Below are 27,672 nucleotides of genomic sequence, written 5' to 3'. Positions count from 1 at the left end.
CCTGGCACAACTTGAGACCTCTTGTGCCCTCTTGTCTTGCTGAGAGTTGCCTGGGAAAAGAGCCCAACCCCCCCCTGGCTCCAACCTCCTTTCAGGGAGTTGGAGAGAGTGATGAGGTCTCCCCTGAGCCTCCTCTTCTCCAGCTTCAGCACCCCCAGCTCCCTCAGCCCTTCCTCACAGGACTTGTGCTGGATCCCTTCCCAGCCTCCTTGTTCTTCTCTGGACCTGCTCCAGCACCTCAATCTCCTTCCTGAGCTGAGGGGCCCAGAACTGGACACAGGACTCAAGCTGTGGCCTCCCCAGGGCTGAGCACAGGGGCAGAATCCCTTCCCTGGACCTGCTGGCCACGCTGTTCCTGAGCCAGCCCAGGATGCCATTGGCCTTCTTGGCCACCTGGGCACACTGCTGGCTCATGGTCACCTTCCTGTCAATCCAGACTCCCAGCTCCCTCTCTGTCTGGCTGCTCTCAGCCACTCTGTGCCCAGCCTGGAGCTCCCCATGGGGTTGTTGTGGCCAAAGTGCAGGACCCGGCCCTTGGAATGTTGAACCTCATCAAGGGAGCTCCAGCTGGGGTTTGTCAGCAGTGTCTCTGAACAGGGGGCTTTGCAGAGTATTTGAATAGTTTCAAGCACTTTTTTTTTTTTTTTGGCCTTACACTCCATTATTGCTGACAACTCATAGAAGCCCTGCAATAATAATTCTTTTTTTTTTTTTTTTTTTGCCACCAAGTGATATTTTTTCCCCCTCTGATGTTACCATCAACCCTTTTCCTCTGGGCACTGACTGCTGCTCATTCTGCATCACTCAGACTGGGAGAGCCCAACCTCTTGGCACATGCTGGGAGTTTGGTCTGTCCTGACCTGGGTAACATGAAGGAACCATCCCCATCCAGTGGATATTTGGCTTTCCACCCCACTGGGTGTTCCCAGAGCCAGGGGAAGCTGTGTCACCTGCAGGGAGGTGTGATGGTGATGCCTCCCCAGCATCTCTTCCCCTCCAGAGGCTGAAGAGGAGCCTGGGATGAAGCAGCACCATGTGCTGTGCCACCTCTGCTCTGGGGTGCAGCTTGGCAGCAACCTGGAACAGTTCACAGGTTGCTCTGCAGTGACACAGGAACAAAAGTTGTGTTATTGAGAGGAAGTGAGGCATGCAGGAAGGTGGGATGTGTGTGTGAGAGCCAGCAGCAAAGTCAGCTTCTGCCATTAAACATCAAAAAGTGATTGGTAGTGAAAAGAAACCGATCTGGGACTGGGGAAGTGGGGTGGTTCCTTGAGATGTAAATGCAGTGGTACTGGGATCAGAGATTGGCAGGAGATGCAGTCATGCTGTGAGGTCAGGAACAATTCAATAAATACATTTGGTGGGACATTTCCTATGTGGCTGCTGCAGGGTTGGAACCCCTGGTAAAATCCACCTTACCTTAAAATAAAGCTGGGTGAAGAATTGCTCTTCTTCCCCCCCAGCTCTCCATCCATGCACAAAGCACTGAGCTATTTAAAGTTTCAGTTCAGTGGGATGCTGAGCAAATTGCTTAATCTACTGTGGGTGATTTGTCTCCTGGATTTGCAGCCTGGCAGGAGCAGGCAGCTCAGAGCCTGGACGTGCAAACCTGGGAGCAGATCCACCCTTTGGAACCTGTGGCTGCTGATTCACTCCCCAGCTCCTCAGCAAGATAGGAAGGGGTGAGCAGCTGGAAAGGCAGCAGAGGAAGTTTGCCATCAGGAGCAAATCACCAGTCCTCATAATAACTCCTTTCCCAACCCTGATTCCCACCCCTGGCTTGGGATGAGTTTGCTTCCCAGGGCAGGGAAGCAGCATCCTCACTGCCAGCATCCCCAAGGGATGGAGGGGACCCCGTGTGCCACCCTGCCAGGGTCCCAGCATCCCAGGGGATGTGTGACAGGCAGAGCAACCTGAGGCAGGGGTCTGGAAAAACACCAAGAGGCAGCATATGGGGTGGGAAATATTTCTATCTGCCCAGCAAACTGTGGCCTGGGGCTGAAAGTAGGAATAGATTTTGTACAGAAGGTGTGGGTGCAGATCTGAGCTGCTCTTTTCTGTTGGTTTCTCCTCCAGCTGCAGCATTTTCACCCATTTTTGTTCAGTGGAGGACTGAGGATGTAAATTAAAGTAACTGTGGGAAGAAATTCCCTTTTAAGCCTCCTGTGCTGGTGTCCAGCTTATGCCTGACACCCAGAGGTCCCAGAAAAAAGGCCCAGAGGTTGCTCTTAAATGGTAATTTTTTACTAGTCTGTAAAGCAGACCCTGGTTATTTCTCTGTGAAATACTTTGAGAATATTAGAGGAGAGAGTTTGGCCCCTAGAAGGACCTCTCAGTTACTCTCAGTTTTGTAGAAGTGAGATCAACAAAAGTGGGAAGCTACCAGTCTGGTGATGATGAAGATGAGGACGATATTGATACAGAATTATTATTATTATTATTATTATTATTATTATTATTATTATTATTATTATTATTATTATTATTATTATTATGCCCATTGCAGTGCATTGTTTTAAGGGTTGCTGGGCTGGTGACTCCTCATCCCATCTGGTATTTTCTGTTCCTTCACCTCTAAACCTTCCAAGCCACCTGAACATTGCTGCTGCTGTCCTGAAACCTTGCTCCCTGCCTCTCTGGCTTAGCACACAAGGAGGAGGAGAAGAGCAGAGGAAATATTCCTCTTGGCCATCCTGGAGAGGTCCAGGTGGAGGGTGAGCACTGGGAAGGGCCCCAGCAGGGCAGAGGATGGAGGGTCCTGGCAGGGTGAGCCACCCTTGGGCATCTTTATCCAGAGAGAGATGGATGTGGATGGAGGAGGCTGGGGACATCTTACAAAGTTCTTCATTGCCCTCTAATGGCAAATTGTGGCAGGGGCATCAGGGCAGCCTCACCTCTAGACACCCTGCAGGTGTTTGGGGTGGGTACTGAGCCAAGAGACCTGAGATGAAGGCCATGCAGTTTACAGCCCAAATATCCCCCCTGAGGTGTTTGTAGGACTCTCTCCCTTTCCTGCTGGAACTCCTCATGGATGCAGTGCTGGCTGTTTGCAGGGATGGTGGTGGGATGCTCCAGCAGCTCCCTGGTGAGGGTCCTGCTCCATCCATCCCTCCCTCCCTCCATCCCTCCATCCCTCCCTCCATCCCTCCCTCCATCCCTCCATCCATCCCTCCATCCATCCCTCCATCCATCCCTCCATCCATCCATCCATCCATCCATCCCTTCATCCATCCCTTCATCCCTCCCTTCATCCCTTCCTTCATCCCTCCCTTCATCCCTCCCTTCATCCCTCCCTTCATCCCTCCCTTCATCCCTCCCTTCATCCCTCCATCCCTCCATCCCTCCATCCATCCATCCATCCATCCATCCATCCATCCATCCATCCATCCCTCCATCCATCCATCCATCCATCCCTCCATCCCTTCATCCCTCCCTTCATCCCTTCATCCCTTCATCCCTTCATCCCTTCATCCCTCCATCCCTCCATCCCTCCATCCCTCCATCCCTCCATCCCTCCATCCATCCCTCCATCCATCCCTCCATCCATCCATTCCTCCATCCATCCCTCCATCCATCCATCCCTCCATCCCTCCATCCCTCCATCCCTCCATCCCTCCATCCCTCCATCCCTCCATCCCTCCATCCCTCCATCCCTCCATCCATCCCTCCATCCCTCCATCCATCCCTCCATCCCTCCATCCATCCCTCCATCCCTCCATCCCTCCATCCCTCCATCCCTCCATCCCTCCATCCCTCCATCCCTCCATCCCTCCATCCCTCCATCCCTCCATCCCTCCCTCCATCCCTCCCTCCATCCCTCCCTCCCTCCCTCCATCCCTCCATCCATCCATCCATCCATCCATCCATCCATCCATCCATCCCTCCATCCCTTCATCCCATCCCTCCCTCCCTCCCCCAGCTTTGCTTCCCAAGTGCTTGTGCCCCTCCATGCCTGTGCTGGGGGCACTTACAGCTCAGAGGAAGCCATGGGTGCTGTGCTGATGGACACCATGCTCCACCCCAGGGTTTATTTATTTCCCCCTGCGACTTTCAGTGCTGGAAACACAGCCCCAGGGTGGGATCCCACCCCAACCCCGAGCTCTCTGGGTGCTCTTCTCCAGGGTGCTGCCTGGGTGGGACCACAACCTTCTCCAAGGTTGTGCAAGAGACCAAAAATTTATCACTAAGTTTATGTGGTGAAAAGAGGACAGGGTGTGCAAGCAAAAACTGTGGGCAGTCTCCCCTCTGTCACCCAGGTCTGGGGGGGGGACAGGTTCTTGGTGTTATTTTTGTATTTCTGCTTTGCTTTTTCTTTTTTTTCATTTTCTTTTTTCTTGTGTGCTGTTGTGCACTGTGGAGTGGTGGTGAGAGGGCTGCACAGATCCGTGCTGGGGTTCCTGACAAAGTGGGATGTGCTGGGTGCTCCTGAGCATCCTGAGCATGGGAGAAGTCACTGGGGGTAATAACAACAACCCCAGCACATGTCACTGATGCAGAAAATGTCCTGAATGTTTCTGGAAGCAAAAGGTCCCTGGAAAAGCCCCAGGTTCCTGGTTCCAGCATTAATACCTTCTCCAGATGGGGGTGAACAAGAGAGAGATGTGTCGTGTTCTTTGCAGGATCACAGGGAAGGGGAAAGGCAGAAATCCAGCAGTTCCTCCTTGCTGCTGAAATCAAGTCCCCCCAGACCTCCTCCTCTTTTTTTTTTTTTAATTTTTATTTTTATTATTTATTTTTTAAAATGTTATTTATTCTTGTTTGTTTTGTTTTGGTTGGTTTTTGGTTTGTTTTTTTTTTTTTTTTTTCGTTTGTTTGCTTTTTGTGGGTTTTATGTGGTTTTGTTTGTTTGTTTTTTGTTTGTTTGTTTTTAGGGGTTTTTTTCATACCCATCAGGAAAAGCCAATGCTAATTCTGGAGGCTCTGATCAGAGCAGCCCAGGAATGGTGCTGTGCTCCCTTTTCCAAGCTTTTCCCCTCCATTCCCATCACTGCTTGCCCAGAGGGGAGGGGATGGGCAGGGGGTCACCCTGCTGCTCCCTGGGCTGCTCTGGCTTGGAGCCTCAGTCATTTTCCAAGTAAGAAAGGGCCTTTTCTCCTTGGGAAATGAAGTTAAGGTTGTTTTTAGCTGGCTGGCAAAGGCAGGGTCGAGTTATTTCTCCTCTGGGGGCTGTGGATGGTGTTGGTGCTTCCATGAGTCAGGTAGCAGAGATCAGATGAGTTCCTGGGGGTTTTGTTCACTTTTTTTGTTGTGTCTGGAAGGGAAACCACCCTGTCCCAGTCCTGATGTCACCCCCTGGATCCTGCTTCTTGCTCGGTGAAGTTTGGAGACTGAAAGGGGTTTTTTTCAACTTGAGGTGAAAAAATCCCCAACGTTCAAATAGTGTTAAAGCCCTGGCCTTGTAAATTCTTATTTTGAAAGCAGAGTTGGCTGGGGAGGGGTGGTGGGATGCCAAAAGTGGGGAGGAGGAGCAGGCAGGACAAGCAGTTTTTAACTCATTATTTGCAGTATCCAAAGCAAGTGGGTTGTGTGTGAGCAGCAGGGCCAGCAAGCAGCTTGGTCTCTGCAGAGGAAATAAATGGGCTCAAAAAGAACTGGAGGATCTTCAGAATTATTAGAGAGGAGACCAGAGGAGACCATAAAGATTTCCAGAGGGCTGGAGGAGCTCTGGAGCCAGGCTGAGAGTTGGGGGTGTTCAGCCTGGAGAGAAGGATGCAATGGGGACACCTTAGAGCATCTTCCAGTGCCTGAAGGGGCTCCAGGAAAAGCTGGAATTCCCCAGGGCTTTCCAAAGCAGAAAAAAAAGAACCACTTGAAGGGGTTATAAAAATGTTCCCAGGACTGGTGGATGTTTACTACAGGTGGTTCTTGGTTACTGGTTAGAGGAGGGCATTGCTGCTAAAGACATGGATAATGTCTTTAAAATCCCTCAGCCCCAATAATTCCACTCCAGACTACTGAGCAGCAGTTTTATTTCAGACGTGGGATTATTACATAAAATATTATTACATTATTACAGAAATACATAATTACTGATAGTTGTTCAAGAAAAGAAACACAAAAATCCAGCATGTGCATCCCAGCCTCCTCAATGTGCCTGTGGAGCCTCTTTAAGAGTTTCATTTTGAAGACTCCAGATATGCAAACTGGCAGCTCAGAGAAGCTCCTGGCACTTCAGCAGGTGATGGCTGATTAATTAATTAGGAAAAGAAATGAATCCATAAGAATCAAAGAGCTTCCCTGGAGGATTAGTCAGAAAACAGCAGAGCTCCTGCTGAGCCTCCTGCTCCAGGATGCTCTTCTGGCCCTTGGTGCTCCTCCACCTGCAGATGCAGAGAATAATACTTGGATGTTAGCAACAGGGAAAAAAATTCTAACTTTATGGAGTTTTATTGGGAGGGATGTGGTTATTCAGATGCTGCAGTGTCTCTGGAGCTAATATGAAACTTTTGAGGGGAAAATGAGAAATGATGGTGACCTCCGAGGTCCAGATGCCTCTGGTCTGCAAGGGACCAGAAAGTGCTTTTTTTTTATCTGTCTGCTGGTGTGAGAAGCTTTAAAGTGGGTTGATGGATGGAAATTGTTTCTAAATAACTTCTATTTATGTCCACTGTAAAGCCACGTTCGCAGCATCCTGAGGGGGCTGTAAGTCTGGCTGAGAAATTGGCCTAACAGTGGGCTGTGAAAAGTGCAAAAAAATAAGCTAAAAAGTGCAAAAAATACAGCAGTTCTGAGACAGAGGCAGATGGACGAGGTGATTGTTGTGGATCCCTTCCAGGTACAATATTCTTTCTGTCCTGTGCTGCTCCATTCTAGTCAGTGATTTATTTTTATGTGCTGTTTTCTTTTTTTTTTTTTTTAATTATTTTTTTAATTTCCTTTAAATTCCCTGTCAACATCTGGAGTATTCCTGCTGCTGTTGGATGCTGGGGCTGCCCCTTGGGCACCTCTGGGGATGGGGCAGATGGGGAGCAGAGGGATGGAGCCTTGGCAAACCCTTCCCAAACCTCTGTGCAGATCCTTGGGGTCACCTTGGTCAGAGAGGAGCTGGCAACCAAGAACTTTGTGTTTCCTCGACTGTTTTTTAGGTGAAAAAAAAAAAAAAAAAAAAGGAAATGCCAAATTCTAGGACTGTGTTTGAAGGTGCATGGAAAAAAAATCAAGTTGTAAAAGAGGAAAGAAATGTCTGGTGTCTGTCTGTCTTACAGAGCTCTGATGCACCACGGGGCAGATATTTTAGTTCATTTTTTCCTTCTGACCAAGATGAATTAATTTTTTTTTAATATTTTTTTTTTTTTTTTTTGCAGCAAGATAATAACAGGAACAAGTTTTGGTGTTCAGACAGTACATTCTGGGAACTGGGCAGTGGTGTAGTAGTCATTATGAAATAACTTTCAGATAATGTAGTCACAATTGCATCCTGACTTACTAAAGGGAGGTTTCAGATATCACTTATAAAATGTGAAATTTCAGGAGGAAATTGTTATGAGATCTTTCCTCAAGGGAAAGGGCAGAATAGTTTAAAATTCTGCCAAGATAGAAATAGCATCAGAACTTTTGGTAATGCTCTTAACAGGTTTGGACACAGCATCCTCCTTGCAGAGCAACTCGTGTTTCACAGCAGCTTTGTGGAATAAATTCCAAGCTGGCCGTGCAGCTAGGGGAAAAAAAAAATAAAACCCAACAGCTCTGAGGATACCAACTTTGCAGAGCTTGTTATTTATCCTCAGACTTTTAAACTCAGCTCTGGATGTGGCTGGTGTGGATGAGGTGACCTCCTGTGGGGTTGGGTATGGGGAAACCTTTGGGGTACCCGGTGTCTGGGAGGGAATTCTGAGGGAAGGGGAAGCAGGAATCCTGCTGCTGGATCCCTGTGAAACATCTGCTGACCCAGCAGGAGTGGCTCAGGAGATGTTTTACAGGGATAAAGCCCAGCATCAGGAGAACCTGCCTTCCTCCTGCCCTGAGCTTGGGAAGGGTGAGTGGGGAGGAGAGGCAGGAGGTGGTTCCCAGGTTTTCCCAGCAGGATGGGGATGGGCATCAGGTCTGTGATTTCCCTGTAAGTGAAAGAGTGGCCTGGGTACCACTTGCTGGGCTGCTTCCCACCATGCTGGGGGGCCCTGAGCTCTGTCCTGCTGGGACACAGCTGCTGGTGCCAACCCACTGGGACCAGCTCAGCCATCACTGCTCTCCCCAGCCATCTGGTCCCAGCAGAGATCAAAAATTCCCATGCTTGTTCCAAAGTGATAAAAAAGGTGTCCTGGCTTTTGTGGGGGTGGCTTTCAATCAAACCATGGACCTGTGTCTGCTCTTCTAACACTTCTCTTGAACCCCTCCTGACCAGCAGAACCCTTCTCGTTTCAGCTGTGTTTGTGTCACTGCAAGTCAGAATTTTTCTTGAAGATGTAAGGAATAGTTTTACACATCCTAAATATATATATATATCAAATTGCAGAATACCAAGTTATGTGTAAACATGTTTTTATTTGCATGCATACTGTATATGCACAGGTGATCTATTTATGAATATATGTACATAGAAAACTATATTATAACTATGTTCTGCTTATATATAAGTATATATATACAGTAGTAAACATAGAAGGTGTTATAAAATGGCTGATGTTTATTCTTATGTCTTTGGCAGGAAAGATTCCAAGTGAAGAATCCTCCCCATACCTACATCCAGAAGCTGAAGGGCTATCTGGACCCAGCTGTTACCAGGAAGGTGAGGAGCATCCTGTTTCCTCTCACCAGTCCCTCATTCCTCCACGAGGATGGGCCTGGGGTCCAGGTTCCTTCCTGCTTTTGTGTAAAAAGCCTCATAAAAGTCTTTGAGCCTCATCTCAGAGGTGGAACAAGCTGCAGAGAGAGGGAGAGAGAAATTGGAAAGGTTGCAAAGATAATCATCCCAGGCATGAAACAACTTGGTTGAATAACTTCAGCATCAATAAATAGCCTGATAAATTACTGGTGAGCTGGACTCTAGGTCTGACTTCCCTGGTGGGCAGTGCTGATGGTGATTTTCCCCACTTTTGGAGGGGATATTGAAGTTCAGAGCCCTTTTCTCTGGGCATGTTCATGGCAGCAGCTCAGAAGAGCTGGCACAGTTTGCATCTCACTCGCGGTCTCACCTGAGGTTCCAGGGTTGTAAAGATGTGACTGAAGGTGTATTCACATGGCAGAGCCTCTTTCATCCTTTTGCATGTTAATTTGTCTAAAAATAGTTTGTTAATCACTCAGGGAAGACTCAGCCTTTCCACGGGAACAGGCTCCATCCCTGCATGAGGTTTCTGTCCCTGGATACAGTTCTGCTCCACTCCAGCAGCCTTAGCTGTAGCTTCCAGGGTTTTAGAACACCAGCAAACCTACCTCCTGTGCAGAGAACCATCACTGAGCCTTTGGCACTCAACCAGTTTGGATATCAGCTCATATCCTGTGCTGATAGTTGTAATAGCCTTAAAAAAAAAAAAAAAAAACCAAAACAAAAACCAACACACAAAGAGGCAGGGAGAGCAGAGCAGATCCTGCCATCCACTGTGTCCTCAACAATCCCTGCTTTGTCTGGCTGTACAATGGGCTGGGGTTGGTGTCCTGGGGTAAAATCCATATCCTGACACAGGGGCTTGCAGGACAGGTCCAAAGGATGGAGATGCTTTTCCATCCTGGCCAGGGGCACCCTCTGCTTCCCATGCCCACCTCTGCCTGCAGGGAAGGCTTCTGACACTGCTGCTCTTGTTGGAGGCTCTGACAAGGAGTGGGAAACCATTTAGTAGGAAACCTTTAAATTTGCCTGTGGCTGATTGGTTGTCTGGTTGGTTATTTATTTATTTATTTATTTATCTATCTATCTATTTATTTATAAATCAAACGGTGAAGAGGGGTCTTTGTGGTTTGGTTTGGTTTTTTTTGTTTTTTTTTTTCTTAAACTCCTGAAGGGTTTTTTTGAAACTTGTTTAGCTCTGTGGTTACTCCCTGGGCACACACTGGAGCCTTTCTCATCCTGATCCTACTGTAAGAGTCCCATGACAAATGACCAAACCAAAGAAGCCTAAAAATAACTCCACTGAGTTCCTCTCTTTTGTTGCCTAATTCTGTGTCACCAGCAGCCTTTCCTCAGCCTGGGCTGCCAGGCAGAAAGATTTACAGACAGGCTTTTGGGTGAACACAAAATATTGTGGGGAGAGCTCATCTCTCACCAGGGGTTTTGCTGTATTTGAGGTGGTTTCAGTATTTTTGTCTGGTGATCCCCAGCACGGGCAGGAGAAGGTGGCTGTGAGCAAAACGTGCCTTTGGGCTTCTGATTGGGGTCATAATGGCTCTTCCCAGGAAAAGAACTGCTTTTCCTCTGAGCCAATCTTTAAAACAGGAAAAGGAAAGTGTTGAAATGACACTTTTTAAAAAGAAATTGCAGTTTGGTGGCTCCTGGAGCCCAGTAGAGCACCCAGCCCCATTCCTTGCTCTCTGCGGTTGCAGCGAGCATCCTGGCTCACTGGGGGGCAGAGGGAATGGGCTGCCTATTGCTGCCCCCCCTTCTTACCCCCTCTCCTATTTTTTGCCTCTCAGCACATTAATATTTTACCTTTAATTCTAGAGGGGTAAGACTTGATCCAGCTCAGTCAGGTGGTGCAGGCTCCATCTCTCTGGGGAGAGCAAGCGCTGGGGTTTGGTACTTGGAGCTCCTTAACTGAGGTCCAGACACACTTTATGCCTCTGATCTGTTGCAAAGTGAAAATTCAGAGTGCTTTGTGTGTCTGCTAGGAGTTCAGAGTGAGACATCAGTCAGAATGCAGTGGTTTCTGAGCTGGGCTCTGGGCTCACCTCAAGAGCGTGCGATAAAACCCTGGTGAAAAGGGAGCTGCTGATTCCCACACAGGCCAGGGAAATCCCCTCCTTTCATCAGCTCTGCACTCCCAGAAAGGAACTCAGGAGAATTATTGACAGGTGGTGCCCTGGATTTTATTGTGGGTTTCTTGCTGTGCACTGGGAACAAACCCTTTTGCTCTGGCATTCAGAGCAGTCTGAGTTGGAGCAGCATCCCCTGTGTCCCGAGCATCTGTGAGCCCTTCCCAAACACCCTGAGTCTCTGTCTGTGTGATAACTGGTGACCAGGCTGGTTGGGAAATGCTGCCATTCCAAGGTGATTATCACCAACCAGCTACTTCTGCTCTCATCTACCTTGCCCATGAATGAGGATTTACAGAAACAGCTGCTTCAGAATAATTTATCCCAACTGTTTGAGGACATTTCCCTGGGCAGGGTGTTTGGGGTGGGCACAAGTGGGATGAAAGCACCAGCCCAAATGCTGTAGATCTCAGTGGAGAGCTTGACACTGAACTAAAGCTTGTACTGCAAAGAAAATGTTTGTTTCTCTACAGGCTTTTAATTTTCTTAATCCTGGAAAGTCAGAACCGTGCCTGGGAACAGGAGTTATTTTTCAGCACATGTTTTTGTTGACTGCCAGACTGTTGCTGTTGCATTCCTCAGGGTTTGGAGGGGTTCTCAGTTTACCCCAGTGTTACATTTACTCAAGCTGCACTGTGTGAGATGTTGATGTTTCTAATGGCATCACACGAGTCTAATTGTTCATTTTGCCTGCCTGCAAATTGCAGAAATTCAGGAGACGAGTCCAAGAGTCAACTCAAGTGCTCAGAGAACTGGAAATTTCTTTAAGAACAAATCACATCGGGTAAGAATTTTTTATGACCTCTAAGATTGTTTTCTAATATCTGCTTTTGGATGCCTTTGAGAAAATATTTCTTTGCATGCCAAGGGGTGAGAGTGCTTGATTGATCATTCCAGCCTGAAGGGCTCGGCTAGGGGATAACTGGGCATCTCAGGAGAATAAATCAGCTTTAATCCTTTCGTGATATGGTTCATCCACATCTCTGTGAAGGCTGTGAAAAGACTGCAGTCAACTTCAGTTCCTCCTAAGTCAGTCAGAGCAGGAGTGAACATGACTGTCTGGAATAGTAATGGAGCTATAAATACAGATACAGCCCCCCCCGGGCTCTTTTATGGCTTTAACATGATGCAGTCCATGAGGCCTGGCTGTGAGTAATGTGGCCAGGGTTTTACTTCCACAAAACAGAGAATTCCTCTCAAATAGCAGAAGTGAAAGAATAGCCAGACTTCCATGTTCTACCATCAAACCTGTTCTTCCCTCCTCCCTTTGCTCCCACCCCTCTCTGCTCTGGGTCTTGGGACCAGCAGCTGGTGCAGCAGCCAGGAAGGTTTCTCCAGCATTTTGTTGGATGATCACACGCTGTGTCCAGCTCAAATAAATCACTTTTACAGGATGCTGCTCCTATTTTGAGGAAATGAGGGCATTTTAAACCGTGGGAGGAGGATCATGGTGGCAGGGGACCCTCCTGCAAGCTGCACCATCCACACAAATCCATGCACAAAACTTCTCCCACACCCCTCCTCTGCATCCTGATGTGTTTTCCCTCATTTTCCAACACAAAGGATTCCCCACCAGAGACTTAGGTGGGGATCTGCAGGATGCTCTGCAGATTTATGATGGCTCAAGTGTGCCCAGAAGGAAGCATGGTGCTGCACCAGCTAAATAAAAGAGCAGGTTTGGTTTATTTGCTTTGCTTGGCTGGAAGATGTGTTTAAAAAAACCCCACATCTTATAAAAATGCCAGCCTGTTTATTTTTGCAGGTGAACAGTGAAAGATTTAGAGACCAAAGATGAGAATAACTCAGGGTAATGAATTCCCAGGCCTGAAAGCAGGGATGTGGAGCTGGGAGTGAGTGAGCCCACAGCCCCCCCCTGGCTCCCCACTCATTCCAGTGGCACCTGGAATTCCTGGTGGGATTTCAGCTGCCCCAGTTGGGCTTCAGTGGAGACCTGAGCTGGGGCTGTGCTGAGACTCCTTGGAATCCTGGAATCATTAAGGTTGGAAAAGACCTCTAAGGTCATCAAGTCCAACCATCACCCCAACACCCCCATGCCCATTAAACCATATCCTGAAGGGACACATCCACACAATTTTTTAACACCTTCAGGGATGCTGACTCCCTGGGCAGCCTGTCCAGTGCCTGACCACTCTTTCAGTAAAGAATTTGTTCCTACTCTCCAATCTACACCTCCCTTCTTGCTTGCCTGGCTTTTCCCACAGACGTAGGGATTTTCAAACTTTCCTTGGCATTTTTGAGTTTTTGAAAACTGTGGAAGATAATCAGCTTTTTTTCTGAATTGGAGATTATTTTGAATAATTCCCAAGGACCAAAATTCACACTGACAAGTTACCATCTTTTGGAAAGAGAAGGCAAAATTACAATCAAATGCACACCCAAGATGCCAGCTCTCACTTTTGGTGCTATTACTTTTTTGCTGCTGTGCTCTCCTGGTGCTTTGGAAGGACTGGTAGAAATCAGGGGGTGGAAAAAAATAAATCAGGTGCCTGTGACCAGTGTGTTAGAAGGTGGCTGTGACCAGGGCTGGGTGGCTGGGAGCCCAGGAGCAATGAGCCTGGGCTTGGAGGGATCCCAGGCAGCAGCCAAGCTCCCCAGAACACTCCTGGTCGTCTTCTTGCAGGAAAAATCACTTCCCATCTCCAGAGCTTTGGTATTTAAAAGAGCAAATACTTGGTTTCTGAGTGTGCTGAAGGTGTTTTATGCTTTTTGTTTGTTTGATTGATTGATTTTTTGTTGTTTGGTGGAATGTTTTCCCCATCTTAGCGCTGCAGAAAATCCTTGTTTCGCTGCATTTGTGAAGTCCTCTACAAGACCCTATTTTTCTGAAGTCCTTTAAGTAATAGATGAGGATTTTAAAAAAAGTCCTCTTTCCCTGAGTGAGGAAGCAAAGTTTAGCTCAGCAGTGCTGCCTTTCCCACCGTGGGTCTGTCCCTAGTTTGTCTGACAAGAATTCCCAGGAACTGCACCCAGCCTGCGAACCTCTCTGATCCTCTAATGATCTTTCTAACAGATGGGTCAGGGAGTTCCTGAATGAAGAAAACAAAGGTCTGGATGTTCTGGTGGAGTACTTGTCCTTTGCACAGTATGCAGTCACGTAAGTAAAGCCATGCCTGCTGCTCTGGCCTTGCAGGGCAGAGCAGGGATCCTGGCAGCTCAGCAGCAGGGGCAGATGCTCAGCTTCCCTGGCAGAGCTTCCCTGCCAGCAGCTTGGGGCAGCACCATCCACGTTCCCAGAGGGAATGGGAACATTCATCCAAAGCCATTGGATCACAGCAAGTCACAGAGAAAAACAACCAACCAAGCCCAAAAGCCTGGGGATTATTTAAATCTGATGCTGTACTGGTGAAGCTTCTAGCTTTGGCTTCCTAGGGGTGCAGTGCCAAAACATTCAGGAGATGTGGGGAAGCATCCAGGCTTCCTTAGGAACTGATTCCCAATTGGTGCCCAAGCCCATGTTGGAAGCAGCCTCCACACGAGCCACTTCTCAGGAGGCTCCTGGCAAGCAGAGGTTCTGGCATCCTGAGCAGCAGCTGGGCTGCTCCTAGGACAGCAGCAGGAGGAGTTTCAAGGTGATTTTGCAGTTTGGGAAGACTATAAAATGAGGTTTTGCAGTTCTGACATCTGGTTAGCTGGGAGTCAGATGTAGCCATTTGGGTGATAAATCATTAAATGTGCTCCATTAAAACAATTTGGGGAAAAGAAATCAGCTTTTATTAGCTGTGCTATCACACTGCTTGAAATAGACATTCAGCTGAGGGGTTTGTGTACCCAGAGGCTTTCCCTTCAGGACTTCTGCTGTAGCAGAAGATTTTTGTATAAAATCAGATGAAAAGAAGCAGCAGGTTAAAGATACTCTTGTGGTTAGGAGCACAAGCTGAGCAGAATTGGTATTTTCTTTTTGGAAAAGATGCCCCCAGATGTGTATATATATCATTGCACAGAAAAGAGATTTTTTTGTGGGGTTGCAGTAAAATTAATGGAGGAAAATTATATGTTTTAAACTGTTACTGACACTGGAAAAAGCTGAACAGCAAAAAGAAGTGTTTGGGTAAAGACTTTCCTCCTAAAATTACACAAATGCACTCAAGTTAGCTCGATGGGTTTTTCCCCTCTCTAACGTGGTAAGCATGAGTAATAACCTCAAAAGCTGCAAGGGGAACAAGCAGTTTTTGCTCAAAATAGCAGTACAATGGGCAACGAGTCAGAAATCAGAGAAAATCTGTAATGATCATGGTAATATATTGCATATGCTGGGAGGCTGGTGGGGGCCAGCAAGGCTGCTGGGTCAGGTATTGATGGAGGGAAGGGGATCTGCACAACGTAGTGATTTATTGAAATAAAGTGGAGACAGCTTTAAGCATTCCCCCTCTTGCCTTCAAGCCAGGGCTGTTCACCAGTGGCCAAAGCTGGTATTTAAGTGATGTTGGAGTCATCTGCAGCTGTTTGATCCCCCTGAATTGTCCCTGTGTGCTTGGCTGCTCCCCCCTGCCTGCCCTCTGCCTCTCCCTTCTTTTCCTGAGCTTTGGGCACCCCCCCAGCCCCGCAGAGGCTGAGAGCACGGGGTGCATCTTCCCTCTCTCCTTGCACTTCTCCTCTTCCCTGGCAGGTTTGACTTTGAGAGCCTGGAGAACAACGTGGAGAACTCGATGGAGAAATCCAAGCCTTGGAGCCGATCCATCGAGGACCTGCACAGGGGCAGCAATTTGCCCTCCCCCGTGGGCAGCAGCATCTCCCGCTCGGGCAGGCACTCAACTTTACGGTGAGGAGGGAAACCAGGCAGGGGGGGGAAGAGCAGCAGAGGAGGGGGGAACAGCCAGCCTGCCTTCCCACTGGGAATATTTTCCCAGCTTTTCGTAGCGGAGGTTTGGCGCCCGCAGGGAACGTGTCCCCGTGGGTCCTGAGGTGGGAAGAGGTGCTGAGCATCAGGAAGGAAATGACAGGAGTGGCTCTGCTCCTTTTCCAGTGGCAGAATCATCAAAGGGTGCAGGCTACGTGGCCCTCAGAGGAAGCAATTCCTCTTTCCCAAAGAGTGTCTGGAAATTTCCATGGGCCCAGCCGGTCTGGGGCTCCCCTCTGGTTGTCACATCCCAAAAAGCCTCTCCTAGCAGCACGTCCCTTCTGTGCTGCTGTGAGCAAGACTCTCTGGTTTTGAAGGCCACTTCCATCCCTCAGACCTGCTGGATATTCTGTCACCACCCCAGGCAGTGCTATTTGCAGGGTCTCTTTCCAAATACTGCTTGTTGGGGTTTGTTTTTTTTTTTCAGTGCATGGAAAAGGCAGGATCCCTCCCCAGGGCTGGATGCCAGTCAGCTCTGGTCCATTCCTTTGACACTTCCCTCTTACAAAGCATCCTAAGCACCACCTTTAGACTACCAGGGCTGGTACCCAGGGGTGCAGCTCAGAGCACTGCATCTACTCATAGACTTTGTGACTATTTTTTGGCATTCAGGGAGTTTTGTTATGTCTTTACATAAAGAAGGCCACAAAAGATGGGGCGAGTGAGGACTTGCTGTTTCTCCCTACATCTCCCATTCAAGGCTGAGGTTTGGGCTGTCAGGCAGTGGTGATGTTGTCTCTTTAGCTGGTGTGAAGGGAGTGCCTCCCCCCTACAGCTGTGCTGGATGTGACCCCAGGAGGATGCAGTTCCCAGAGCACAGGCAGTGGAGAGGAGGAGGCAGGAGGAGGCAGACCCACGCTTCTGGGAAAGAGATCCAGGCTGTGGAGTTCAGCAAAATCACACCAGCAGTTGATTTTTAATTTTTTTTTAGGTGTTGCAAAGGTGTCCTTAATGGTTTTGAGTTTCTTTGATGTTTAATGCCTGTGACAGAGGAGTGGTAGAGGAGTGTGCTGGCAGGAGGATTTCTGGTTCTGCTCTCTGGGAGGCATGCTTGTGATTAGTTACACTGGAAATGCATAAGTCAGGTGTACATTACATGTCTTACATTTTTTCTCTTCATTTCCCTCCACCCTTTTTCCTTTTTCACATCCCTTCTCTTTCATTTTCCATTTCACTGCCTTCCCCCTTGCATCCCCCTTCCCCTTCCCTCTTCCCAACGCTCTCCCCTGATCCCCTCCCTCTCATCCCCCCCTCCCCTGCTCTCACCCCCCTGTCACACACCATCAGATTGGGTTCTCTGCCCCAGCAACTGCAGTTCAAAGGCCACCAGAGCTGCTTTTCAGCCAACTGCCTCTGGAGCAGCTTCACCTGGGGCTCTGCTGATGAGGCTCCCAGCCGGAAAATCTCGTAAGTCCCAGGTGGAAGGATGCTGGGCATGGGGCCACGGGGCCAGCACTGCCCCCCATGCCTGATAATCTGGTAACCCCACGGCCAGGGGAAGCCACCGGCCACCTGAGCCTGAATCAGGGGGAATGTTCAACCTCCCAGGCCTGTGGTTATCACATTATGACTTCAGAGCCCAGTTTGGGTCTGTAGAGTGGGGTTTTTGAGAAGGAAATGAAATGCTTGTTGTTCTGACACCAGGCACTGAGTTCCCTTCATCGTGTGGCAAACAGCAGCATCAATTTCTTGCCTAGGGCACAGAGCCCTTAGCCACTGTCCATGTCATCTCATCTGGTTTTTATTGCAAGTAGAGGCTTCCCCATCCAAAACTGGCACAGAGCTGTAACCTAGCCCAGTGCTTTCCAGCCCAGCCTGCAGAGCCACCTTTGTACTGAGACTTGGGCAGGAACTGGAATTAGCACTTACCTGGGATTAGCATTTTGGGTTTGTGTTTCATAAAAAAAACCAAAAAAACAACTCTGTCCTTTTAAAATGTGAGGGGGGGGTTCAATAGTTGGGGACTATGTGTGTTAAAAAAAGTAGAAGTAGGTGGTAAGTTTTGAAGAAGGAATTTTGGTACAATTAAGGGAATCTTTTCCTGAGGAGAAGGCAGGGAGGTGCTCACCAGATGAGGAGGGGGTGCAGGGTGGTGTGGCTGGGGTCCTGCCCCATCACTGGGGATGTGACCTGGCTGGGACATGTGGGGACCCAGGCCACGGATTCTTCTGCTCCTTTGCTGTATTTGTTGCATCCATTGAAATGGAGAGAGGGGAGGAGGGGGGAAAGGAGCAGGCTGACCTTCTTACCAGGGTAGTTTCAAATACAGGAGCTGGGCTCATCCCTGCCATGCCATAGCAGGGTGGAAATTGAGGACAGGTTTAGCCTTTTAATTAAACCAGCCAGGAGACTTTGGGAGGACAACATTTCCTGCCAGCTCCGACACCATTTTCCCCTCATTTTGGGTCCCTGCAGTGCTGGGGCTCTGCCTGTCCTGGAGGTTCAGCAGCAGCAAACCTGCTCCAGCCCTCAGGACCCTGCTGGGTGGGCTGGGAATGTTTAATTCTCACAGAAGGAATAGGAGGGAAGCACTGGGAAGGGGGCAGGGAGGGTTTCTGTCCACTCCTCAGCGTGGCAGTTTCTAATTGTGACTTGAACTGGCTGCCCAGAGCTCTTTTTTAGTAGTGCTAAATCCTGCCAATTCCCTGCTCCCTGGGTTGCCTTGGCAACTGAGGGCTGGGTTGGGGTTTTTTTTTTTGGTTGTTGTTTAGGTTTGGGATTTTTGGTTTTTTTTTTTGTGAGAGGATGCAGAGGGATTTGGGAAGCAAACACCAAAATGAGAGCAGGAGGATAAAAAAAAAAAAGGACTGAAGCTTTGGGGATTTTATTGCTGCCTTTTTTTGGGGGGGGGAGAGAAGGAGCATTACTTTCACATGAGATTCATACTCTCCTGTCAGATAAATATTAATGCAGGCTTTGCAATGTCCCAGCCCATTAGAAATTCCCTTTCTTCCGAGTCAAATGCTTCAATTTTTATGTGGATTGAACTGAGAAACTTCATTTCTTTCTTGAAAATCTGTGGAGTCTGTGATAAGATGCTGCTCCAGGCAGAACTGTCTTAATCCCTGTGTGGGCTCTGAATGCATTCAGTAACTGGACCCAAATCTGGGTGGTTGCCCCTCACTGGTTTTGGTGCTTGTGGGGTTCCCCCAACCTGCACCTTGCTCTAGGAGGAGATCAGAAAAATCAAAAACTTCTGGGAAGCTCCAGGACTTGGCTCTTCTGAAGTCCCTTTCTGCTGTCAGAAGGCCATTGACCAAGCAAACCACCCCCACTTCCAAACCAGCAACAACAAAATAACTGAAATGCAACCCAAAAAGCACCCAGACCAGGAGTCCCAGCCCGGGCAGAGCTGAGGAAGGAGCCAGGGGGCCACTGGGCTCCATCTGGGGTTCTGCTCCCCTTGTCCCTACTCTGAGGGACTCAGCAGAGACAAACCAGAGGGTCATCTTCTTTAGCAGATAATGAGATAAAAAATGAGAGGAGAAACCAGCTGTAACTTGTATTCACTATTAATTCAGTGCATTAATAATACACCCATGGCCTGGGCACATCCTTAAGGATAAAAACCCTCCCACTGAAGCTGGGGGAGGTGGCAGGAGTTTTATTTACTTTGAGTATCCCGGTTCACATTGCAGGTGTGTTAATTGTCCATCCCTGGATCTGCAGTGTCAGCTGGGGCTGTTTTGCACCAGAAGACACCTTTGCATGTTGCATTTTCTAGGTCTTGGCTGTACAAAGTGTTGGATGAGTCCAGGACACACTGGGTGTTCTCAACACATCACAAAGTAACATGGACACGGAGGCAGGAGTTCAGTAAAATTCATTTCTTCAGCTTTCTCCACTTTCTGTAGGATCCTGGTCTCCAGACACATCATGGTGGTCCTTTTACAAGCCTTGAATGCTGTGGTTTGTTAATAAACTGAGTAAAAAATGAGTCATGCTGGAGCAGGAATGAACTCTGTTGGGTCTGGGTGAGAAAAAGAACCTTAAATCCTACAGGTTTAGCCTTGCTGTGTGTGGCTGTTGGTTCTTGCATGTGGAAGCATTCCTAGCTGTGGGAATGCTGGGAGTCCAGGATGTCCTCAGGCAGGGAGCCACGGGGTGTCTTTCCCTCCTGGGACATCCCAAATCCATGGCACTTGGGAAGTGTTGCATGCTGCACGGGCTGGCTTCTTGTTCTTTATTTTTTTTTTTTTTTTTTTTTTTTTTTTTTTTTTTTGCAGAAGTCAGATTTTAAGAGTTCTTCTTTAAAGGAGGGGTGGGGGAAATGAAAGAGGAGCCATCTGTGTTTAATTACCAGGATAAATATACTCTTGGTGACATAATCTTTGACCTGCAGCAGACAGGAAATCAAAGCCAACAACTCATCCAGATGCTGGGATCAGCCTCGTGTTTGGTAACAAGAAATGAAATAAAAGCAAAAGGAGCTCAGCCACCCTGGTTTGGCTCCTGGCCTGGGGTGGGAGGTGTTGGAGCTACCGAGGGGCTGTGCTGCCTTTAGGAAGGGAACAAAAAACATCAGGGGCTGCTGCAGCTGCAGCTGCTGCAGGGCAAGCATCCCAGAGCTGCATTGCAGGGTGTGCAGGGCTGTCCTGACAGAGTTTCTGTGTGGTAAAACCCCTCAGTAATTCTTGGCACTGGTGTCTGTGTGAAGAGCTTTGCATCTGCTGGAGGGAAGTGATGTCAAAGTGGGGCAGGAGCTGTGCTGGAGGGGCTGGCTCTGCACTCCAGCTCTCCATCACTTATTCCTCACCCCTTCCTCAGCCTGCTTGGGATCCCCGATGGTTTCAGCACTGAGGAGGGAGCTGTGGGATGGGGGAGGCATGGGAAGGATGGGGCTGTGTGCCTGCCTGGGGGCTCAGTCCCCATGGGGAAGGGTCATGCTGGGTTAGGATGGGGAGTAGAACCTTGGCTTTGTCCATTGGGGTGAGAACCGTAGAGCCATGGAATGGTTTGGGTGGGAAGGGACCCTAAAATCCCCCAGTGCCCCCCCTGCCATGGTCAGGGACCCCTCCCACAGCCCAGGGGGCTCCAAGCCCCATCCAACCTTCAGCACTGCCAGGGATGGGGCAGCCACAGCTTCTCTGGGAACCTGGGACAGGGGCTCAGCACCCTCACCCCAAAGGACTTCTTGGGGTGACCATCCCCAGGCTTGAAGCCAGCAGTGTCCCTGGCTGTGGGCAGGAGGTGCCAGAGGGGATGTCTGAGCCCTGTTGGGTTTCTGTGGGTCTCTGCCACCTTTTGAGAAGAGGTGAGTGTGGTTTGCACCTCACCCCTGCCTTGTGGTGCCTGCAGTGCTCTGCAGGGTTTGGTGAGATGCTGAGGAAGCCTGGCAGGGGGGTAGCAGGGAGCATCTCTCAGCCCAGAACCCCAGCTGGGTGGCTGGAGCTCAGGATGAGTCCCCGGGGAGATGGACCCAAAGTGCTGCAGCACAGAGTGGCTGATCCCATATCTCCCTCTTCCCCAAGCCTCTGGGAATTCCCACTCCTGGCTTTGTGGCCAACTTTGATTGCTTTAGGGCTTGCTCCCATTTGTTGCAGCTGGCAGAAGTGTCAAATGTTTGAAGTAAATCTCAAATGTAAGGAGTTGGTACACCAGGCACTGAGGAAGATTTTTTTTTCCTTCTGTCTGTGGCGTGGTAAAGTTCTAATTACTCTGCTTATTTAAAATTTAAAGGAAAATAATGTATGCAGCCTTTAGTAGTTTAAAACTGAGATAAGGCTTTGTAGGAGCAATCTCTGTATGACTAGAAATGACTGTAAAATCTTTTTATTGCTGTGTTTTTCATGGTTGGGGGAATGGATGGATGGATGGAAATGCACCAGTGCTCCCACACTTCCCAGTTCAGTTGTAATGTAGGACTCCCAGTTAAAGCTGCCCTGCTCCTCTTTCTTCTCAGGAAGGGAGGGTTGGAAGATGAGGAGAATCCTCCTTGAGATCCCTAAAACCCAGCTCCTGCTCTCAGGCAGAACTGGGTCATGGTTCCTGCAAACTTAATCCTGCCTGGAGTGCCCTGAGCTCATTTATTCATTCAGAGGGGTGGGGGGAAAACTAAAAAAAAAAAAACCTAAACCAAACCAACAGTTTGACTGAATTCTGCTTTGAATTTTGGGGTTTCTTTCATCTTGGTGCTGCTGGGAAATGAAAGAAAGGGAAGGAATTGCTGAAGCCCAAGTGCTGCTGGCTCTCCATGGGCTGGGGGGGTTTGCTCCAAGCTCCAGGGCTCCCTGCCTGTCCCTCTCTGGAGCTGCTCAGGGGACACAGGGAGGGAGATGTGGGGCACACAGACCCTCACACCAGCAGCCTCATTCTTTTTCTGGTTTGTACATTTTCAGTGAGAACATTTGCAAGGATGTTCCTTGTGCTGGAGAGCCAGGTAGTGAGCCAGAATAAACAGGTCTGGGGTGATTTGTGCATCTATTGAGCATGAAGCTTTGCTGCTGTTGTTATCACCAGGAGTGAGGTTCCTCACTGATTTAAAAAAATCAGTGAAGCTCTTTAAAGTAGCTTAAAACTTTTCTAAACCAAGTGGGTAGGAGGGGTTAGACAGGGAGCTTGGCATTGGCAATAAACAGGGCAGCTCCCTGAGGGCACTCAAAATATGCAGAGGAAGTCAGAGGAAAAGAGGGGAGTGTGATAGCAGTGACTCCATCTCTGGTGCCCTCTCTGACCTTGCCCAGGAGCAGCCCCGTGGGGCAGGAGATGCCTTCAGCACTTGCTTAGTACCAGGGCAGGTACCCAGTGATGCTTCTGGCTCAGGCTCCTGCTTCCAGCAGGCTGGGGATGTGAGCATCCTCCTAAGGATTGCATCTCGTGTTTGATGGTTCTGTTCAGGCTGGAGCAGGGAAGGCTCCAGGGAGACCTTAGAGCACCTTCCAGTGCCTGAAGGGGCTCCAGGAAAGCTGGGGAGGGACTTGGGACAAGGGTCTGGAGGGATGGGATGAGGGGGAAGGGTTTTAAATTGGAAGAGGGGGGGACTGAGATGAGATTTTAGGAAGAAATCCTTTTCTGATCCTGTCCCCTGGTGATCATCCCTGGGGCCATGGAGTTTCTCAGGGTACAAGCAGTAGTGCCAGATGGTTCATTCCCTGGTCACCCCCTCCATGCCACTCACACTTTCTTGGAGTGCTGGGATACTTCTCAGGTGGGAAAGCCTGGGTGTCCTCTTGGAAGCACTCCTGTTCTCCACCTCATCTTCTCATCCTGCCTCGAGGTTCTGTCAGCCATGAGCTGGTGCCCTCTGCTCTCACCTGTGGGGCTATAAATCAGGGGCTATAAATCACCCTGTGGATAATTGAGAACCTGCCTGGCCCTTCTCTCTGGGCTGTTCTTACACTGAGCTGGGAGAATGGGGTAAATAATGAGCTTTTCCACCCCCTTACACCCCCCCCTTCACCTTGTCTGGGGTTGCTCCTGTGTCCCTGGTGCAGCTGGGGGGACCCTGCAGACCCCCCAGGGTTTGGAGGGGGCTTGTCCTGAGCCTTGTCCCAGGGCTCTGTGGACACCACTGACCCATGGCAGGATTTACTGCAGCATTGTCAGAAAAGGCTCTGACTCTCATCCTGAGCCTCCCACTGCTGACTCAGGTTCCATTTGTAAGAACATGGATGTATTTGGTATGGAGCCCATCTCTTTAGCTCCACTTTCTTGTGCTCAGCTCAGGAAATATGCTTTTTTTTCTTAAAAGAAAATAAGCAGTGTCCCAGGCAGAGCTGAAACATGGTTTTCATTTACTATGCCATAGAACCAACAGATTTAAAACTTTCCCTCTGTGTTTATTCCGTGGATGTGTTTCATTGAATTCAAGGTCAGTTTGCCCATTTGGGGTTACAATTAAAATCATTCTGGGAAGCTCCTCAGGGCTGTGTTTTCCTCAGATAATGGGGAGGGCTTTCAGAAAGCTCAGCTGCACCATTTGGAGATGAAATGCAGCAGGGCTTGATACTGATTTGGTTGCTCTGCTGCTGCCCAACACTCAGTTCCATCCCTTACTCCTGGGCAGGAAAACGCATGGAAAAAAACTCTGGAAAACCTCTGCTTGTGGGTGGAGTGTTCTTTGCCAGTCCCATGCCACGAGATGGAGGTGCCTGGCTTTGGAGGAGATGTTTCCATTCCTTTATCCTTCCCCCCTGGACAGTGCCTGATGTGCCCTGGTTTTGTTGCAGGTACAACACCTTGCCGAGCCGGAGAACGCTAAAAAATTCCAGATTAGTGAGTAAAAAAGATGATGTCCATGTCTGCATCATGTGCTTGCGGGCCATCATGAATTACCAGGTATTTCCCTTTTTGTTCTCTTGGACCACATAACTTTTTTTTTTTTTGGTGGGAGGGGAGAGGAAAAGGCTGGTGGTGAATTGTTGAGGTAGAGCTGACAGGAAGGTTAAATTCTTACTCATTCGGAGGCATCGTAGCTGCAGGGGTGGGCTCATGACTTACCAGACACTTGTCATTTGTCTCAGAATTTAGTGTCAGCCTGTAGGAAATAGGCAAATTTCTCAGGAGAGCTGCATACTGCTGGAGAATCCAAACTTTTGCTCTTCTTACATGTTTATCCACAAGGCAACTGCAACGCTGCAAGCGAAAGAAGAAAACTAGACCAAAGCTCATCTTATTTTCATGAGCTTTTTGATCATAGGACATACCCAGGTAGCTTCAGAGACGTGGCTTTTTTTTTTTTTGCCAAAACAGCTGCAAGTTACATGTTTCAAAGAAAGGCTGTGGTAAGCACTTAGTACCAGTTGTATGGTTGCACAAGGTACTTCTCTCCAGCCCTTCCCTTGGGAATCCCAGCTCCCTGAGTGTCTTACCTCTGATGGGAAGGATGCAAACACCAGTCTTGTGCTGATACCAGTGTTTTCTCAAGCAATTCTGGTTTCATTTTTGGAGGGTGAAGCCAGCAGTGGTGGAGCAGGAGCTGCATGCTGCTCTCTGGAGCACTGTGCAAGGAGTGGTGTTGACAGCTGAACTGCAAACTCCACTTGATGGGATTAAAAAGGGGTTGGGGTTGGAGGGAGGGGTAGGAGCAGCTCTTGGACCCCCTTTTTTTTTTTTTTTTTTTTTTTTGGCTGGCATGGCCACACCAGGTAGCTTTGACACGTTTAGTGGCAGGGAGGTGGGGAGGCAGGGTGGTGGGTGGCACGGTGCTGGCTGGCACAGTGAACTCAGGGTTTTGTTTGGTTTTCAGCATTGTGAAAGACTGCTTGCAGATCTGGTCAGGCAGAGGTCGTTTGTAGGGTTTTAAGAACCATCACTTCAGTCTCCAAAAGTGAAAGGCTCTTTCCCCCTTCTCTTTGCAGTATGGGTTCAATATGGTCATGTCCCATCCACACGCCGTGAATGAGATTGCACTGAGCCTGAACAACAAGAACCCCAGGTAGGCTGCACTCCCCTTTAGAGGGTTTCTGGAGTGGGTAAGTAAAGGGCACATGGAAAGGGCTTCTCAGGGGTATGTTTCAGTAGCAAAAAATCAGATTCAGTCTGTACTGTGATGCACATCAGTGGCCATCTGGTTCCATCAGGCTCAGGAGCACCCCAGGGCAGAGCCAAGAAGCCCCAAGAAGGCCCTGCTGGGAATAGTGTGGCATTTCCCTGAAGAACAGACAAGTCTTTTAACTAGATTTCATCCATGGGGGCCTTAGGTTTGCCTTTCTTTAAGAGAAGAACTGCTGGCTGCCAGGCTGTGTCCCCTCCTCTCCTCCACACACTCCTGACCCTCCTGGCAGCCACTTCCAGCTGCAAAACCTGAAGCTGCAAAACCTCTTGCATTGCCTAAGGAATTGAGTCTGACATCCTGATGTGTGCAGAGCAAGGTAAAACCAGGGGATGAGTCAAAACTAAGTGGCACTATATCCCTGTGTGTATCTATATCTATATATCTGTATCTATATCTATATATCTGTATCTATATCTATATATCTGTATCTATATCTATATATGGCCTTTGCTGAGGCTGTGTACTTGCCTTACAGTGCACTGCTTGAAGTCTTGTCCTGGTGGAAGTAGAGCCCTTTTTTCCTTTTCCTTTTCCTTTTCCTTTTCCTTTTCCTTTTCCTTTTCCTTTCCCTTTCCCTTTTCCTTTCCCTTTTCCCTTTTCCCTTTTCCTTTCCCTTTTCCTTTTCCTTTCCCTTTCCCCTTTCCTTTTTCCCTTTTTCCCTTCTTCCCTTCTTCCCTTTTTCCCTTTTTCCCTTTTTCCCTTTTTCCCTTTTTCCCTTTTTCCCTTTTCCCTTTTCCCTTTTCCCTTTTCCCTTTCCCTTTCCCATTTCCCCTTCCCCTCTCCTTTCTTTCCTTTCCTTTAGCCCTAGGTCAGCAGGCCCAGGCCCAGGATCAATGGAAAGGATATGAGAAGTTTATTTGTTTTATCATTTTTGCTGCCCTGGAAATCAGGTGATCAAGAGAGAGCCTCAGTTTTCATTTTTTTTTTTTTCAGGAAGTGGGTTACGTGGCTAAAGCAATCAGAAGACAAATTGTTAATGTTGTTCAAAACCTAATTCCTTGTTGTTTTAACCCCACACATCATTTTTGAAGAACCCAGAGGTCTGGGTGAGCAGAAAGGAGGAGCTGAGCCCATGCCCAGCCCATGCTCACTGCTGGGCTGAGGGGCTCAGGACAGAGAGGAGATGAGTGCAGGGACTCTGTGCTCTCTGGTTGTGCCCAAGGAGGTGCCACCCACCCACCCACCCATCCCACTCCTCTCCCCATTCCCACCCAGGTGCCTGGGGCTCTGGGAGCTCTGGGAGCTCAGAGATTGCCCACAGCAGCTCAGAGCTCCCCCCTGGAAAGGATGCTCCTGAGGATCCATAATAAGAACTTCTTGATCTGAAAGAGCTTGGGTTTTCTTCTTGTGGCAGGAAAAAAAAAGGAAAAAAAAAAAAGAATTGAAAATGATACATTTAAAATTTCCTAGGAAAGTGAACATTTTATCTGGTTTCCAAAGATAACCTTGACACTTTGAAAGCCAAAAGGTATTTCTTTTTCTGTAACATCTGGTTTGAGTCAATGCTTCAGCATGAGACTAATTCCATGTGTCTGCATGACTTTACTGTCTGCTCAGAGCCATGAAGCCTGATGGGTGCTTTTTGCCTTATGTGAATCCTCTTAGAAAGTTCTGGGCATTGTTTCTCCTGGAGTTACACCAGACTGCTGCATGCTTTTCTTCCAGTAACCTGTTGTTTTCTCTCATTAATCTGCCTGTGTTAGCACTGCTGTCAGTCAGGGGCCCAGATTCAAGAGGGGAAAGACCTGCTAAGGCATCCTGTGGTCCTGGATTTGCTGCAGCCAACCATGGCCTTTTTAATTTTTTTTTTTGTGTGTGTGTGTGTGGCTATGAATAATACAAATTATCAGGGAAAATAATTCAGATTTGTATCAGGAAAAATACTGATTTGAATTCTAAGCACATCCTAACCCAAACTGGGCTCAGGGCAAAGGGGCTGCCTTGGGGAAAGCTGCCTCCTGGGCAGGGCTGTGTGGGGAAACCCTCTGGGTTGGCAGCTGTCTTTGGTTTGCTTGGATTTCCACAAGTGAAGTTTGTGATTTAAATCTGTGCATGGTTTGAGAAGCATTAAAATGGGGGGGGGACAGGAGGAGGGAAACCTGCATGATCCTGGGAGAGTCCCAGTGCCCTGGATCAGAGGATGCTCAGCAGTGTGCATCTTGCAGGTTTATGAGTTTCCAGGGATGAAAGAGGCCCAGGATGCAAACTTCATCTCCTGTGTCCCATCTGCTTGGCATCAGGGAGAAAGGAGGAGGCTGAGCATTCACTGACTGTCACTTCTCTCTTCTTGGCAGGACAAAGGCTCTTGTCTTAGAGCTCTTAGCAGCTGTTTGCCTGGTCAGAGGAGGACATGAAATCATTTTATCTGCGTTTGATAACTTCAAGGAGGTAAATCATTTGCTTTCTTCCAATTTGG

The 27,672-nt window shown here is 48.6% G+C and overlaps 1 protein-coding gene across 1 annotated transcript in view; it reads left to right on the top strand.

Annotated features, from left to right (window-relative positions):
• FMNL2 (formin like 2) overlaps positions 1-27,672 on the top strand; it is a 130,889-nt gene that overhangs the window by 69,237 nt on the left and 33,980 nt on the right. Inside the window, 8 exon segments of the mRNA XM_071746332.1 lie at positions 8,645-8,725; positions 11,610-11,686; positions 13,934-14,017; positions 15,530-15,682; positions 17,048-17,167; positions 23,929-24,037; positions 25,060-25,136; positions 27,551-27,644. Of these exon segments, the coding sequence (XP_071602433.1) occupies positions 8,645-8,725; positions 11,610-11,686; positions 13,934-14,017; positions 15,530-15,682; positions 17,048-17,167; positions 23,929-24,037; positions 25,060-25,136; positions 27,551-27,644 (795 nt within the window).

The sequence above is a fragment of the Heliangelus exortis genome, chromosome 6 (genome assembly GCF_036169615.1).
Source record: "Heliangelus exortis chromosome 6, bHelExo1.hap1, whole genome shotgun sequence".
Taxonomy (NCBI): domain Eukaryota; kingdom Metazoa; phylum Chordata; class Aves; order Apodiformes; family Trochilidae; genus Heliangelus; species Heliangelus exortis.
Note: the sequence above shows the minus strand (reverse complement) of the source record. Positions and strands in the feature narration are given on the sequence as shown.